The following is a 17310-nucleotide window of genomic DNA, read 5'->3' on the forward strand; positions in this document are numbered from 1 at the left end:
GGTATACGTTTGTCGACGTGAGTACTCGCGTATGGCATGTTACTTTCAAGTGACCGTCGAAGTTGAGAACCATTAGTCACCTTTAACCCATCTTGGCTTTTTAGGACGTAGTACGGTGGCTAGTCGAGAGTACTCTCGTATTGGTCGTCACGCGATACTACACCCAAACGAGACTAACCGATGAATATTGTTGGAACGAGAGTACTCTCGTCACCTAACAAATGTTCGGACGTGGTTGAAAACTTTGGGGACCTTGGTAGAACCTTTGTTACATGTGCAAATAAAAATCTTAGCCCTTACCAAGTGGCGTTGTTATCCCTAAAGCTCCAACATTGTATATCTTAAACCTCCTCATATTTCCTTGCATGATCATACATCCATGCATTCATTCATGAAAACTTTTACCATTCATTAAAATATTGAAGGATTTATATTAGTTTTATTGTAAACATCGTAGATATGGCTTTTAAGACAAGGAAGCTTAAGCAGTATAGCTTCAGGAATCTGGATCTTGTAAGGTTAAGGGATCTAAGGAATAAGGTGAAATGCTCAGACCGCTTCCATCAGGACCATGGGAATCTGCTTGGTATTGTCCGGATGAAGGTCGACGAAGGACTCCTTGGGACTTTTGTTCAGTTCTATGACCCAGAGTATCATTGCTTCGGTTTCCCAGAGTTTCAATTGGTTCCCACTTTGGAAGAATATGCTTTTTGGATTGATCGACCAGTGCTTAATCAAGTACCTTTCAGCGGTCTTGAAAATCCTCCTAAGTTCTCAACCATCGCCGAAGCTCTCCATTTACCAACTACCGAAGTAAGAGACCACATTACCACTAATAGCAAACTCTTAGGTTTCCCTACCAAGTTCCTGTACGAAAAAGCCGACTATTTCTACAGAATGTCCAGTGCTGACGCCTTTGATGCCATCCTTGCCTTACTCATTTATGGCCTAGTGCTTTTTCCCAACCTTGACAACTTTGTCGACATCCATGCCATCCGAATATTCCTTTCAAAAAACCCTGCTCCCACTTTGTTAGCCGATACCTATCACTCCATCCATGAGCGTACCCTGGCGGGTCGTGGACTTATCAAGTGTTGCGCACCGTTGCTCTATAGATGGATTACCTCTCACTTACCCAGAACTCCTCGTTTCACCACCAATCCAGATGGTCTCCGTTGGTCAGATAGACTCATGCCCCTTACTCCGAATGAGGTGGTGTGGTATGAACCAGCTTACGACAAGGGAACCATCATTGATAGTTGCGGGATATTCAACAATGTACCGCTCATCGGCATGTATGGAGGAATCAGTTATAATCCGGTTCTTGCTAGACGCCAGTTTAGGCTCCCCATGGAAGGAAAGCCTCTCAACGTTCATCTAGATAACATATACTACCACAATGAGAGTGACGCTGCGGGAATGAGGCGTCAAATTGCACGAGCTTGGCACGCCATCCGGAGGAGAGATAGAGGCCAGTTAGGAAAGCGGACGGGGGCCGTCCATGCAGACTATACGCAGTGGGTTATTGATCGATCCATTGACTTTGGAATGCCGTATAAGCTCACCAGGTTCTTGTCTACAATTACTCCAGCACCACCCATGCCTATGACCTTTGAGACTGAGAAGGAATATCAGAAAAAGATAGCTGAGTTGATGGAAGAGAATACAAGAGTGACAGAAGAGTATAAAGAAGCAGTACGCGAGAACGAATGTGTAATGGGCCTACTTGAACGGAAGGATCGGGTTATCAGCGAGTTGAAGAAGGAAATTGTTAGATTGAACGAAGAGAAGGAGGCCATAATTGGCCAGATTCCAGGACAGAAGAAGAAGCGGAGTGCTTTCTTTGCCAACACATGTTCGTATCCGTCTCCATAGAGGATCGAAACTTCCTCCCGAGTTGGTTGCTGCCTTATGTCTTACATTTCATTTTTATAATAAGTCCATCCCTCGGCTTAGTTGTTAGCCAGGGAATTATCTTGTAATGTGTTATGTCTGTAAGTCTATCCCTTGGCTTAGTTGTTAGAAAGGGAATTATCTTGTAAACACTTTATTTATTATCAATGGTTGGGTTGTTTTGTTTACAATTTTGCTTTTATAAGTCCTTCGATAAGTGAAAAATCATATCCATTTTTGCATAAACATATCATGCATCATCCTGCATTTCATAATTTCCGAACTCAAGTCTCACTAAATTTTCTTCTTCATCAGAATTTAAGTCGTCTCAACTGTGGCCCGACGCACTCGCTACCGGTCAACTATTGTATACGGCACTCGGGCAAACTTTAAGAGAAAAATGGAACGCATCGAGCTAGATAATGCGACACTTCGTGATGAGGTAGCAGCTCTAAACACCAAATTGGATGAGTTGGCAGACATGAAAACGAAGATGGAAGAGTTAACCGTTCTGGTAAAGGTTTTGGCAGTGGCACAAGCTCCACCCCCACCTCCCTCTCCTATCAGAGTGCACGCTGAAGCTACTACCTCTGCTGGCCCTGAATGGACTTTTTGTGCCGACACTCCGACATACTCAGCTCCACAACGGTCCACGCCATGGTTTCAACCTTTGACTGCCGGCGAGATACTCCGCCCCATTGCCTGTGAAGCACAAATGCCTACTTTTCAACATGCAATTCATGTTCCTCGGCAAGTCCCGATGTTTCCTCCAGCTGCTGTGACCTACTCAGCGCCTGTTGTTCATGCTACACCACAAGAAGAAGAACCCATCTTCCATTTCGGAAGTGTAGGGGCGCCTGACAGAGTCGACGATCTACAAGAAAAGTATGAAGAAATGCATCGGGAAATGAGAGCTCTAAAGGGAAAAGAAGCTTACGGGAAATCTGCTTATGACCTCTGTTTGGTACCGGATGTCCGGATACCCCACAAATTCAAGGTACCTGACTTTGAAAAGTATAAAGGAGACTCCTGCCCTAATGATCACCTGACGATGTACGTAAGGAAGATGTCTGAGTTTGCTAAAGACGATAAGGTCCTCATTTACGTTTTCCAAGAAAGTTTGGCTTACCCGGCTTCGAAATGGTACACGAATCTGGATAAGGCAAGCATCCAAAAATTCCAGGACTTGTGTGATGCCTTTGTGCAACAATATGACTATAATGTAGACATGGCGCCCGATCGAGGCGACCTCCAGGCTGAAACTCAAGGGGATAGAGAGACATTTAAGGGGTATGCTCATCGATGGAGGAACATTGCAGCCCAAGTTAGCCCACGGGTGGAAGAAAGTGAGATGACCAAGTTGTTCTTGAGAACCCTAAATCCTTTCTACTATGAAAAGTTGGTAGGGTGTGCATCCAGGAGCTTCGCGGATGTGGTCCGCGTAGGTATAAATGTCGAAGAAGGTGTCCGAGAAGGACGAATAGTGAAAGACGGTGCGTCTACTAGCGGTACAAAGAAATATGGAAGCAACTTTCCAAGGAAGAAAGAACAGGAAGTCGGTATGTTGGCTAACGAAAGAGCACGACCATTTTCCACAAATACAAATCAACAACCAAATCACCAACCACAAAGGCCTCAAGGACCTCAACCATATTATCCTCCATTATACCAGCCCAATTACCCTCCACCACATAATCCTCAACAACACTACCAACACCCATATCACCCTCAACCACATAATCCTCAACAACAACATCATTTCCAAGCTCCACAACAAGCTCGCCCTCCTAGAAACAATTTTCCTCCCATACCTATGTTGTACAAAGTCTTGCTGCCCTCTTTGCTTGCGAGAAACCTTGTACAAACTAAGCCTCGCCCCCAGGTACCAAATCCCTTACCTCGTTGGTACCGCCCTGAGCTCACATGTGATTTCCATCAAGGAGCACAAGGCCACGATGTGGAGCAATGTTACGCTCTCAAGGATGCAGTTCAGAAACTGATCCAAAACAAGGATTTATCTTTCACGAACCCTGACCCTATTGCCCAAAACAACCCTTTACCACCGCATGGGCCTGCTATTAACATGATCCAAATATATCAAAAAGACAGCCCAGTCCTCAATTCTCGTGATATCAAGACTCCATTAGTCCCGATACACATAAAGATGTGTGAGATGATTCTTTTCAACCATGATCATGAAGCATGTGACATATGTTCTGTAAATCCTCGTGGCTGCATACAAGTCCAGAATGACGTGCAGGGTTTGCTAGACAGAAAAGAGCTAATTGTCACCAGGAAAAACAAGGATAAAGATGTTTGTGTCATCACACCCGTATTCAGAACCCGGGAACCACTAGTGATAATGCTCAGCCAGGCAAAGCCAACCAGCACTCCTCTGGTAATTTGCTCTCCAGAACAGATACCGTACACTTCTCAAAGGACCATCCCATACAACTATGAGTATGCAATCATAGAAGATGGAAAGAAGATACCACTGGATCTGCCAATCCCTGTGGATAATATCGCCGAAAGTAGTCAAATTCTTAGAAGTGGACGTATTATCCCTTCTGTGGTTCAGAAGGAAGCTGGTGCTCCGGTAGAAGAACCAATGAAGGAGCAGAATGTGGGTAAAGGCAAAACCATGGGACAGTCTAGTGGAACCACCTATGAGGATAACGATGAAATCTTGAAAATGATCAAGAGAAGCGAATACAAGATTGTGGATCAACTGTTGCAAACTCCGGCAAAAAATCTCCATCATGTCTCTATTATCAAGCTCTGACGCCCACAGAGAGACTCTAATGAAAGTCTTGGACCAGGCTTATGTGGACGATGACGTAACGTTAAGTCAGTTTGGAAGTATTGTAGGAAATGTGACTGCCTGCAACAACTTAAGTTTCAGCGATGAAGACCTCCCACCGGAGGGAAGAAACCACAACTTGGCGTTACTTATCTCTGTCCTTTGCAAATCGGACTCTCTATCGAATGTTCTAATAGACACTGGGTCTGCTCTCAATGTAATGCCAAAATCTACCCTGGATCAGCTGTCATGTTCGAAGGCTCTCTTGAAACCCAGCACAGTAACGGTGAGGGCATTTGATGGGACTAGAAGGTCTGTGTATGGGGAAATAGAATTACCTATCTCGGTGGGCCCACATGAATTCAAGATTAATTTCCAAATTATGGAAATACAGGCCTCTTTCAGTTGCCTACTCGGCAGGCCTTGGATCCATAACGCGGGGGCAGTAACGTCCACACTTCATCAGAAGCTGAAGTTTGTCAGTCAAGGGAAACTCATAACCGTGAACGGTGAGGTAGCATTGTTGGTTAGCCATTTGTCATCATTCTCCTTTATTGGTGGTAACAGTACAGATGGATCATCATTTCAAGGACTCTCTTCCGAAGAGAATGTGGAGAAGGTTGAGACTTGTATGGCTTCTCTGAAGGATGCCAAGAGAGTAATACAAGAAGGTAAGACTGAAGGCTGGGGTCAGTTAGTGGAGCTAACTGAGAACAAACGCAAAGAAGGAATAGGTTTTCCCAACAGTAAGCCTGGGGTATTCAACCCTACTAGAGGTACTTTTCATAGTGCAGGATTCATTCATGCTCCATCAGAGATTAATGCACTGCTCGAGGATCAGCCCGAAGAAGCAACACCTGTCTTTGTGACGCCCGTAGGAACTTGTTGCAACTGGATCGCAGTGGACGTCCCTTCTGTGATGCCTTATTCTAAGTAATGTGTTTGTCTTGTTTTTGTTTTTCTTAAAATTCCTTTCGTCCTGCCTCAGACGAAAGTGAAATCATGTAGGGCTTTGCTTCAAATACTTTTGTTATAAATAAAAATCGTCGTTTCTATCACGACCGTTACTTTATTTTATTTCGCATTTTCTGGAAAAATGGTAACACATAAAACCAAAAAAAATCTTGTTTTTTTTTATTTTGTTTTCTTCTTTTTTAAAAAAAAAAAAAATCAAATTCAAAAGTCTGCATTTACTCATTAAAATCAATCATAAATCATGTGCAGACTAAACATAAATGAGCCCGTTGAACATGGCAACCCTATGCTCCCTCCCAACTTTGAAGTCCCTGTTTACGAGGCTATGGTAGAAGAGGAGGAAGAGATTCCTGATGAGATCAGATGGATGTTAGAACAAGAAAGAAAGGCTATTCAGCCTCATCAGGAAGAAATCGAGATTGTAAACCTGGGTACTGAGGAAGACATGAAAGAGATCAAGATCGGGGCATTGTTGGATGCAACAGTTAAAGAAAGAATAATTGAGCTTCTCAGGGAGTATGCCGACATATTTGCATGGTCATACAAGGATATGCCAGGGTTAGATACGGAAGTAGTAGAACATCGACTACCTCTGAAGCCCGAATGCCCTCCAGTTAAACAGAAATTGAGAAGATCTCATCCTGATATGGCTCTCAAGATCAAAGAAGAAGTACGAAAGCAGATTGACGCTGGTTTTCTAATCACCTCTGAATATCCTCAATGGTTAGCCAACATAGTACCTGTTCCGAAGAAAGATGGCAAGGTCAGAATGTGTGTCGACTACCGAGATTTGAACAAAGCCAGCCCGAAGGATAATTTCCCTTTACCTCACATTGATGTATTGGTTGATAATACCGCTAAGTGCAAAGTGTTCTCCTTCATGGATGGTTTCTCCAGATATAACCAGATCAAGATGGCTCCCGAAGATAGAGAAAAGACGTCTTTCATCACGCCTTGGGGCGCCTTCTGCTACATAGTGATGCCGTTTGGTTTGATCAATGCTGGTGCCACCTACCAGAGAGGTATGACCAAGATCTTCCACGATATGATACACAAAGAGATTGAAGTCTATGTAGATGATATGATTGTCAAGTCGGGGACTGAAGAAGAGCATGTTGAGTATTTGTTGAAGATGTTTCAGCGTTTGAGAAAGTACAAACTCCGACTGAATCCTAATAAATGTACCTTCGGTGTCAGATCCGGGAAGCTTCTGGGTTTTATTGTCAGTCAGAAAGGTATCGAAGTAGATCCCGACAAAGTCAAAGCCATCAGAGAAATGCCTGCTCCAAAGACTGAGAAACAAGTCAGAGGATTCCTTGGTCGACTGAACTACATATCCAGATTCATCTCTCACATGACTGCTACATGTGGGCCAATATTCAAATTGCTTCGCAAGGATCAAGGAATCAAGTGGACTGAAGATTGTCAAAAAGCCTTCGATAGTATCAAGGAGTATTTGTTAGAACCTCCAATTCTCATCCCTCCAGTTGAAGGAAGACCCTTGATCATGTATTTGACGGTGTTAGAAGACTCTATGGGCTGTGTACTTGGTCAACAAGATGAGACTGGAAAGAAAGAACACGCCATTTACTACCTGAGCAAGAAGTTTACTGATTGCGAGTCTCGATACTCCGCACTCGAGAAAACTTGTTGTGCTTTAGTCTGGGCTGCCAAGCGTCTCCGCCACTATATGATTAATCACACTACTTGGTTAATATCTAGAATGGATCCAATCAAGTATCTATTTGAGAAGCCTGTTTTAACAGGAAGAATTTCTCGTTGGCAAATGTTGTTGTCCGAGTACGATATCGTGTACCGCACTCAGAAAGCTATCAAAGGCAGTATCCTGGCAGATCATTTGGCTCATCAACCAATCGAAGATTATCAGCCTATCAAATTTGACTTCCCGGATGAAGAGATCATGTATTTAAAGATGAAGGATTGTGAAGAACCATTGATTAATGAAGGCCCTGATCCTGAATCAGAATGGGGTTTGATATTTGATGGAGCTGTTAATGTCTATGGTAGCGGAATTGGGGCAGTCCTCGTTACTCCTAAGGGCAACCATATCCCTTTTACTGCAAGGCTACGTTTTGATTGCACAAATAACATTGCAGAATATGAAGCTTGCATCATGGGTATTGAGGAAGCTATTGATTTGAGGATTAAAAGAATCAAGATACATGGCGATTCAGCCCTTGTGGTCAACCAGATTAAAGGAAAGTGAGAAACTCATCATGCTGGGTTGATACCGTACAGAGATTATGCCAGACGTCTGTTAACTTTCTTCAGCAAAGTAGAATTGAATCATATTCCTCGTGAGGAGAATCAAATGGCAGATGCTCTAGCTACTTTGTCTTCGATGATCCAAGTGAATTGCCCCAAAATTGTACCTTTAATCAGCGTCAAGTTCCTTGACCGCCCTGCTTATGTGTTTGCTGCTGAAGCAGTCTTTGACGACAAGCCGTGGTTCCATGACATTAAGGTTTTCCTTCAAACACAAGAGTATCCAACCGGGGCATCTCGCAAAGATAAGAGGACTCTAAGAAGATTGTCTAGTGGTTTCTTCTTGAATGGCGATATTTTGTACAAAAGGAACTTCGACGCCGTTTTGCTCAGATGTATAGATCGGCGTGAAGCAGATTTGTTGATGCAAGAAATACATGAAGGCTCGTTCGGGACTCATTCTAGTGGTTATGCAATGGCTAAGAAGGCGTTGAGAGCAGGTTATTATTGGATAACGATGCATGCTGACTGTTACCATCATGCCAAGAAGTGCCACAAATGTCAGATTTATGCGGATAAGATCCATGTACCGCCATCCATGCTCAATGTTATTTCTTCCCCGTGGCCTTTCTCTATGTGGGGCATCGATATGATTGGTCGGATTGAACCGAAAGCTTCCAATGGACATCGTTTCATACTAGTGGTCATTGATTATTTCACCAAATGGGTCGAGGCGGCATCTTATGCTAATGTGACCAAGCAAGTGGTGGTCCGGTTTATCAAGAACAATATCATCTGCCGCTATGGTGTTCCTAACAAAATCATCACGGATAATGGTACCAATTTGAATAACAAGATGATGAAAGAACTGTGCGATGATTTCAAGATCGAACATCACAACTCGTCTCCTTATAGACCACAGATGAATGGTGCAGTTGAAGCTGCAAACAAGAATATCAAGAAAATTGTGCAGAAGATGGTGGTCACATATAAAGACTGGCATGAAATGTTACCCTATGCTTTGCATGGCTATCGTACCTCAGTACGTACTTCAACAGGGGCAACCCCTTTCTCTTTGGTGTATGGTATGGAGGTTGTACTCCCGGTAGAGGTTGAGATCCCGTCGTTAAGAATCTTGAAAGAAGCTGAGTTGACTGAAGCCGAATGGTGTCAGGATAGGTATGATCAGTTGAACTTGATTGAAGAAAAACGCATGACAGCTTTGTGTCACGGACAACTATATCAGTCAAGAATGAAGCAAGCATTCGATAAGAGAGTGCGTCCCCGTGAGCTTAAAGAAGGAGACCTTGTGGTCAAAAGTATCAAGTCATTTCAACCAGACCCCAGGGGCAAATGGACACCTAATTATGAAGGTCCCTATGTTGTTAAGAAAGCTTTCTCTGGTGGTGCTTTGATACTTACAAATATGGATGGAGAGGAGTTACCTCGTCCTGTGAATTCTGATGCAGTCAAGAAATACTTTGTCTAAAAAATGTATAAAAGAACAGCTCGGTAGGTCGAAAACCCGAAAGGGCGGTCTAAACCAAAAATGAGCGTCTCGATGGATTGAAAACCCGAAAGGGCGGTCCATGCAAAAATTAGAGGCAAAAAAAAAAAAAAATGTTTACCCTGAGGGATCGAAAACCCGAAAGGGCGATCTATGCAAAAGTTAAGGGATTATGACAAGTAACTGCATCAGATTAAGCATCGCTCACTTGGGGCACCTTAGCTGTCAGAAGTTCTCCGATATCAAAGCATCAAAGCAGTGGAATTCAAAGTTGTTTAAGGAACATAGCGGTTATTATGTTCAATGCACCTTCCCCATATTAATTACCATTTTCCAAATTCTGTAATCTGTGGAGACATGCCTTTGGCCGGTTACCATTTCTATTAAATCAATTTGAGCCTGTGCCTCTTTATTTGGAATTCTTGTTTATTGTATGTGCAAAATTTCTTCCATTTTTATATTAGTACTTGAAGCAAAAAAAAAAAAAACTTTAAAAATTCTTTTGAAACTTTTGTGTTTTCTTCGAGAAGAACAAAAAGGACAAACATATCGTCTTTACAATTATGCATCATAGAAGCATGTGTCAGCATTCGTTCCGAAAGCGGTGGATGCAACAATTACGCATAGTCATTGCTAAAAAAAATATATAAAAAAGAGAAAAAGAAAAAGAGGGCTCGCTAAGTTTAAAAACCCGAAAGGGCGACTTAGGCAAAAATGAGCTTCCCGGTGGATTGAAAACCCGAAAGGGCGATCCAGGCAAAAGTTAGGGATTTCAAACAAAAAAAAGCAATGACTATTCGAAGCATGAATTTGAGAAAGTGCCTCGGCGACTTCTGCCAATGTTTATTCAAAAGGGCCTTACCCCGACAATGTTTGATTCATCCCCAAGTAATGTTATCCCCAATGAAGAGTGTTGAACGATTGTAGCGTGATGTCGGGCCATTTTCCTTTGGACCTGCCCAGCTGTGTCTCATCAATCTTACCATCATACTGTCATATGAGTCTCATACATATTCATACATTCATTCATTCATACATACATAGCATGCATACAAATATCACTTATACATGGTTGCATTGTCACCCAGCTGTCTTATTTCGGTTGTATCTCATAAAAGTACCATCCCCAATAGGACTAATTCAAAAAGCGTCACCAATCAAATTTGTTTCAAGTGGCAGGTCCCACCAAATATTCATCTTTAACAGTGTCTATCCAAATTTCCCCAGTGTTTGTTCAAAATCTTATCTCGAGTAATTCACAGTAACAGACACGTCTTTACTACTTCAAAAGTAATAGACGGTTTTTAATGTTTCTTCTTTTACCATTTCAAAGGTAACAAACACGTCTTTACTACTTCAAAAGTAATAGACGGTTTTATTTCTTAATGTTCATCTTTGCCATTTCAAAGGTAATAGACACGTCTTTACTACTTCAAAAGTAATAGACGGTTTTATTTCTTAATGTTCATCTTTGCCATTTCAAAGGTAATAGACACGTCTTTACTACTTCAAAAGTAATAGACGGTTTTATTTCTTAATGTTCATCTTTGCCATTTCAAAGGTAATAGACACGCTTTTACTACTTCAAAAGTAATAGACGGTTTTATTTCTTAATGTTCATCTTTACCATTTCAAAGGTAATAGACACGTCTTTACTACTTCAAAAGTAATAGACAGTTTTATTTCAATGTTATGTTCGTCTTTACCAGTTCAAAGGTAACAGACATTGTCCTTTACTAATTCAAAAGTAATTGACACATTTATTTCTTGTTCGTCTTTACCAATTCAAAGGTAACAGACATTGTCCTTTACTAATTCAAAAGTAATTGACAAATCTATCTCTCGTTCGTCTTTACCAGTTCAAAGGTAACAGACATTGTCCTTTACTAATTCAAAAGTAATTGACAAATTTGATCATGTTCGTCTTTACCAGTTCAAAGGTAACAGACATTGTCCTTTACTAATTCAAAAGTAATTGACAAATTTATCTCATGTTCGTCTTTACCAGTTCAAAGGTAACAGACATTGTCCTTTACTAATTCAAAAGTAATTGACAAATTTATCTCTTGTTCGTCTTTACCAGTTCAAAGGTAACAGACATTGTCCTTTACTAATTCAAAAGTAATTGACAAATTTATTTCTTGTTCGTCTTTACCAGTTCAAAGGTAACAGACATTGTCCTTTACTAATTCAAAAGTAATTGACAAATTTATCTCTTGTTCGTCTTTACCAGTTCAAAGGTAACAGACATTGTCCTTTACTAATTCAAAAGTAATTGACAAATTTATTTCTTGTTCGTCTTTACCAGTTCAAAGGTAACAGACATTGTCCTTTACTAATTCAAAAGTAATTGACAAATTTATTTCTTGTTCGTCTTTACCAGTTCAAAGGTAACAGACATTGTCCTTTACTAATTCAAAAGTAATTGACAAATTTATCTCTTGTTCGTCTTTACCAGTTCAAAGGTAACAGACATTGTCCTTTACTAATTCAAAAGTAATTGACAAATTTATCTCTTGTTCGTCTTTACCAGTTCAAAGGTAACAGACATTGTCCTTTACTAATTCAAAAGTAATTGACAAATTTATTTCTTGTTCGTCTTTACCAGTTCAAAGGTAACAGACATTGTCCTTTACTAATTCAAAAGTAATTGACAAATTTATTTCTTGTTCGTCTTTACCAGTTCAAAGGTAACAGACATTGTCCTTTACTAATTCAAAAGTAATTGACAAATTTATCTCTTGTTCGTCTTTACCAGTTCAAAGGTAACAGACATTGTCCTTTACTAAATACAAAAGTAATTGACAAATTTATCTCTTGTTCGTCTTTACCATTTCAAAGGTAACATACATTGTCCTTTACTAATTCAAAAGTAATTGACAATTTTATTTTCTGTCATGTTCGTCTTTACCAGTTCAAAGGTAACAGACTTCGTCTTTTACTACTTCAAAAGTAATAGACGGTTTTATTTCTTAATGTTCGTCTTTACCATTTTCAAAGGTAACAGACTTCGTCTTTACTACTTCAAAAGTAATAGACAGATCCTTCTTTACCATGTTCGCCATTATCACTGCAAAGATAAGTGGCATTGTTTCCTCCCCAGCAACCATTATCAGTTTTTTCCTCCAGTCGGCATAGGGTTGCCGTTGTTGCATTCGTAAATCACATTTGCATGCATTCATATTCATAAATATTGCGTTCTCAACTGGTCAAAATTGGTGTACTCGATATTTAAGTGTCTTCGACCTGTCAAAACAAAGATTCTATCTTCAAATCTCCGGACGAAGAAACTTAAATAGGGGCATCTGTCATACCCTAAATTTTGACCAATAATCATGCATTCATACACCGACACGTGTCATTTAACCCCAGCCAGTCTCAGCGTGTTCAGTTGAAAAATTCGGCAGAGGGGCATGAGATGAAATCAAGAATGGTCTACCAGAACATTCTCCAGAACGTTCTGGTCGTACTACAAGTAAAATGAAGTGACCTCATTATGTCCCATCAAGTATGCTACTAAGATCACAGCTGCACAACACCACACGTTTTGCTTCAAAAGTGCATGGAACTAAAAGAATGTTCTTGAGAACATTCTGGTGAAACTACAAATATGGATAAGAATGATGTCATTCCATCACATCCAATTACAACTCATACACAGCTGTATTACAACCTCACATGGGCTGTCTCAAAAGGCTAGAAAGCAGAGAATGTTCTTCAGAACATTCTTCACTTGGAATAACACATTTTTTGCAACACTTGTGCACCAAGCAACAAAATTCCAGAACGTTCCAGAACGTTCTGGAGAACGTTCTGCATGAACAAAATTCACATTTTTCTCATTCTTGTGCACCAACCAACAAAGACATAAGCACATGGGCTGTTTTTTAGCAAGGATAACACAGCTGTTTTTGTCTGTGAAGCTTCAAGACATAAGCTTCTATAAATACAAGCACATAGCAAGGCAAAAGGGGAGGAGTTGACACACAAGAATTTTATTCTTTCTCTCACGTGAATACTCAAAGAAATATTCATCAAGCTCTTCAACCACAACAACAAACAAACTTCTCAACAAAGCCTTTTTTTCTTTTTTACCATCATCAACAAACAAACAAAAATCAAACAAAAAAAACAACACACCATCATTACCAAAACAAACTAAAAAATCGAACAAAACAATCCTTGTTTTTTTTCTTTTTTTTTCCTTCCTTCTACTCTCCATACAGAGGTATATCATCCTCCTTTTTCTTTCCTTTTTTTTTTTTTTTCTCCTTTCGTGCTTCTCTCTCTCTCTCTCCCTCCCCCCCTCTCTCTCTCTCTATATATATATTTATTTATATCTTTCCATTTATTTTATACTAAAACACACACCTCGATCCAGAGTGCTCTGGTCCTAATTAACTGTTAATATTATATTTTTGTTTAATTTAATTATTCTCCAGAACAATCTGGTACTTGTTAATTAAATTAATCCAGAGTGCTCTGGTCCTAATTAACTGTTAATATTATATTTTTGTTTAATTTAATTATTCTCCAGAACAATCTGGTCCTTGTTAATAAAATTAATCCAGAGTGCTCTGGTCCTAATTAACTGTTAATATTATATTTTGTTTAATTTAATTATTCTCCAGAACGATCTGGTCCTTGTTTAACTAAATTAATCCAGAGTGCTCTGGTCCTAAATAAACTGTTAATATTATATTTCGGCTTATATAATCATTCTCCAGAGTATTCTGGTCCATGTTTAAAATATCCTTATATTTCAGCTTAACATTATTTTTCTCATTCTGCTTATATAATTTTCATATCATTATTCAAAACAACAAAAACATGCAAACATACAAAAACCACAAAAAATATTTTCATAGCAAACCTTGATTTTTCAATCAAGTGATCGTTCATTTTTATTTTCTTTAATCAAATTTCAAATCAACTTTAATCCTACTTTGAGTCTATTATCTTTCAATATAAAAAACACAAACCAATTCTCACTTGCCATTTGGCTTTTTATTTCAAACCTTTTTTCAAAACCAATAAAAAACACAAAAACAAATCAAACGTCAATTTCTACCCCGAACTACGAGGTTTTGATCCTTCACGGGTACGTAGGCAGAGGATATGTTTCCTTCCAAATCAATAAAAAATGTAGATAATTAGGTCTCTATTTTTCTTTATCATTTCAAACTTTTTTTTAAAAAGCAAGCAAGTTTATAGCACAAAATTTAAGTAAAATCAAGAGGTTCTCGTAGAGTACTACGAATATTTAGGGTGCCTAACACCTTCCCTAAATATAAACAACCCCCGAACCCTTAATCCCTTAAAAACGTGGTATTTGAACCTTTTTCCACTTTCTTTTGAAAAGAATTAAAAGTTCAGTCGTGAAATCAAAAGCGGGTCTTCGACCGTCCGAAAAATGACGCGACAAGAAGAGACACATCTTCATAGAAGACACAAGTGTATAACATTTGTATTAAAAATGAATTTCTCAAAACATGTTAATCAAGATTATCTCAAATGTATACAGTTCAAAAGTTCTTTGTATAAAATTAAGACTTTATGAATTATGATGCTGACGGGTTATTTTTAATTAAATGATACCACTTTCGTATCATGTTTGTGGCAATTTACTTTTATCATTTATCATATAGCAAATCTATTTAAAACTTGACTTTGCCCCAAAGTTACTGTTAGAAATCGTGGTTGGGCCTAACACAACCTCACAAAACCGGTCTGTAAAGTGAGGATTACCCCCACTTATAAACACATGTTCAGGCCATATTTTATTCGATGTAGTACTTTTTAACACACCCTCATGCCCAACACTATTCGGCTTAGTGCATGGATATAAATGGTGGGAGGCCTGATAGTGGAAACCTGATATAAGGTGGCCCGACGGATCTTGAACCTGGCTCTGATGCCATATTAGAAATCATGGTTAGGCCTAACACACACCGGTTTGTGAGGTGAGGATTACCCCATACCCCTACACTTGTACCTTTACCCCTACAAATCATTTTAAATTCCAATTTTATCTTTGTTGTTGTTTGATTTCACCCGCACAGAATTTTCTTGTAGGTAAGAGTTGTGTGGATTCAAATTACTTCAAACCGAAACACTTTGTGAAAGATTTCCACAACAATAGTCAATTTATCCATATTTTTTTTATTTCAACTTATCAAGATGTTGGAGAAAAAAAGATTCCTAGAAAATATAATAAAAACAAAAATAAATAAATAAAATATGGGAAGAATGAAGATATAAAGGAAACAATGACAATAAAATAAATCTCGATAAACTTATAGAATAGTGAATTTAAAAAAATAATAAAATGATCAAGAACGGGGTCTATGTGAATGATGGAATTATGGGGTCGTCTTGGTGATGTTCAATTGATTTTTATGATTAGATCCCTTTGTTGATGAATTCTGGGTATGTTTATCACTTAAACTCTTACTATGTGGGGGTGAAGAAATATGATCAAAGAGGGTAAAATTGGAATTTTTCTATGTTTCGTAGGTGTGAATGTACAAGTGTAAGGGTATAAGGTAAAATATTCACACATATTCAGGTCATATTTTATCTAAGTGGGACTCTTTAACATTTACCTGAATTTTTATACTCTACAAATTTTGGCATAAATTGTTTAAATTTTGGCATAATTAAGTAATGTAAGCATAAAAGTTTTTTTGAAAGAATAAGCATAAAAGTTTAACACTATTCTAGTGCCAATTAATATTGCACCAAAGGTATATATACATATAAACATACATGCATATATTAAAAAGCTAAAATTTTGTTTGAAAACAAAATTTTGTTCAAAAAAGGCATACTTATGTCATTTCATTTTGTTTCTCTATTTTTATTACAAATTAGTTGTAGCTAGCAATCTAAGAAAAATTTTAGCCAAAAAGAATAGTTTATTTATTTACTTTAAAATAAGTCTAAAAAGGGAAAACAAAACAACTAAATGGAAAATGAAATATAGTCAAAAACTTCATATAGACATACCTTTTCCTGGTATATTTCTTTTATTGTAGTATTTATATCATCTTTCCAGCAGCCTATCTTCTTCTCCTTTTCATGTACAACAAATATTATTTGCAAAAGTGGAGTGCTCTTGACATTTGCAGAAAAGTTTTCCATTTTTGGGCATGCACTCACAACTAGTTTCTCCAAAGATGGAAACTCGAAGACACAACTCCTAGAGAAACAACTGAGTTTTTTCAATGAGACGAGTTCTATGACTTTCAATTGTCTGAAAACAATCTCAACTTCCCCTGCATTTTCATGTTCATTTTCTTCAGTTTTGTCTAATACCCCTGCATTTTCCATTTCGACAATTTCTTCCATAGATTCACATTTGACTACCTTCATGCTGTTGAGTTGAACCAAGCTTTTAGCAGCTGATAATGGCATTAATTTTTTTAATCCATCACAATTTACCACTTCTAGATTTGTCAAGTGAGTTAGAGTTACCGAAGAAGGCATGATATTGACTAAACAAGGACAATTCTTTAAAATCAATAACTCTATCCTTTCCAGAATTATGTCTCCTTCAAAGCTTAACATCTCAAGATCAGGCAAGTCTGTTAACTTCAAGCTTTTCAGCTTCGGAACTACCCCCAAGTTTTTAATTTCAGGAGGCATTATAATAGGCACTGTATCAATAAAGGAACACTTATTCAATGATAGGCTTGTCAGATTAGGATTTCTATGAAGGAAAGAATAGAGAATGTCAGGGCTCATTAGTCTAGATAAGCAAAGCTCTTCTAAGTTGTCCCGTCGATGGTTATCCTTCCCCATGTAACTGCTTGATGACGTTGCATGCCATGATTCAATTTGCATTGACTTCAACTTATTGATTACCTATAAGAAATAAATCATGAAAAAAGAGTATATTAATTAAAAG

General features: G+C 38.7%; 2 protein-coding genes across 3 annotated transcripts in view; one reads left to right on the forward strand and one right to left on the reverse strand.

The window, feature by feature from the left end:
- Positions 1–17310, reverse strand: part of LOC146897984 (uncharacterized) — a 46997-nt gene that overhangs the window by 17441 nt on the left and 12246 nt on the right. For both annotated transcript variants that reach the window (XM_085735386.1, XM_085735385.1), the window contains exon 5: positions 16410–17267. In XM_085735386.1, coding sequence (XP_085591512.1) covers positions 16410–17267 — 858 coding nt within the window. The remainder of the gene's footprint in view (positions 1–16409; positions 17268–17310) is intronic.
- Positions 460–1875, forward strand: LOC146897985 (uncharacterized). Its single transcript, XM_085735387.1, has one exon. The coding sequence runs from the start codon at positions 460–462 to the stop codon at positions 1873–1875; it is 1416 nt and encodes a 471-aa protein (XP_085591513.1).

This window comes from Medicago sativa, chromosome 8, assembly GCF_051527215.1.
Source record: "Medicago sativa cultivar Bolivia chromosome 8, Bolivia_mono, whole genome shotgun sequence".
Taxonomy (NCBI): Eukaryota; Viridiplantae; Streptophyta; class Magnoliopsida; order Fabales; family Fabaceae; genus Medicago; species Medicago sativa.

Excerpts from the sequence above, each read along its gene's own strand:
- LOC146897985 (XM_085735387.1), top strand. The coding sequence starts at position 460 with ATGGCTTTTAAGACAAGGAAGCTTAAGCAGTATAGCTTCAGGAATCTG.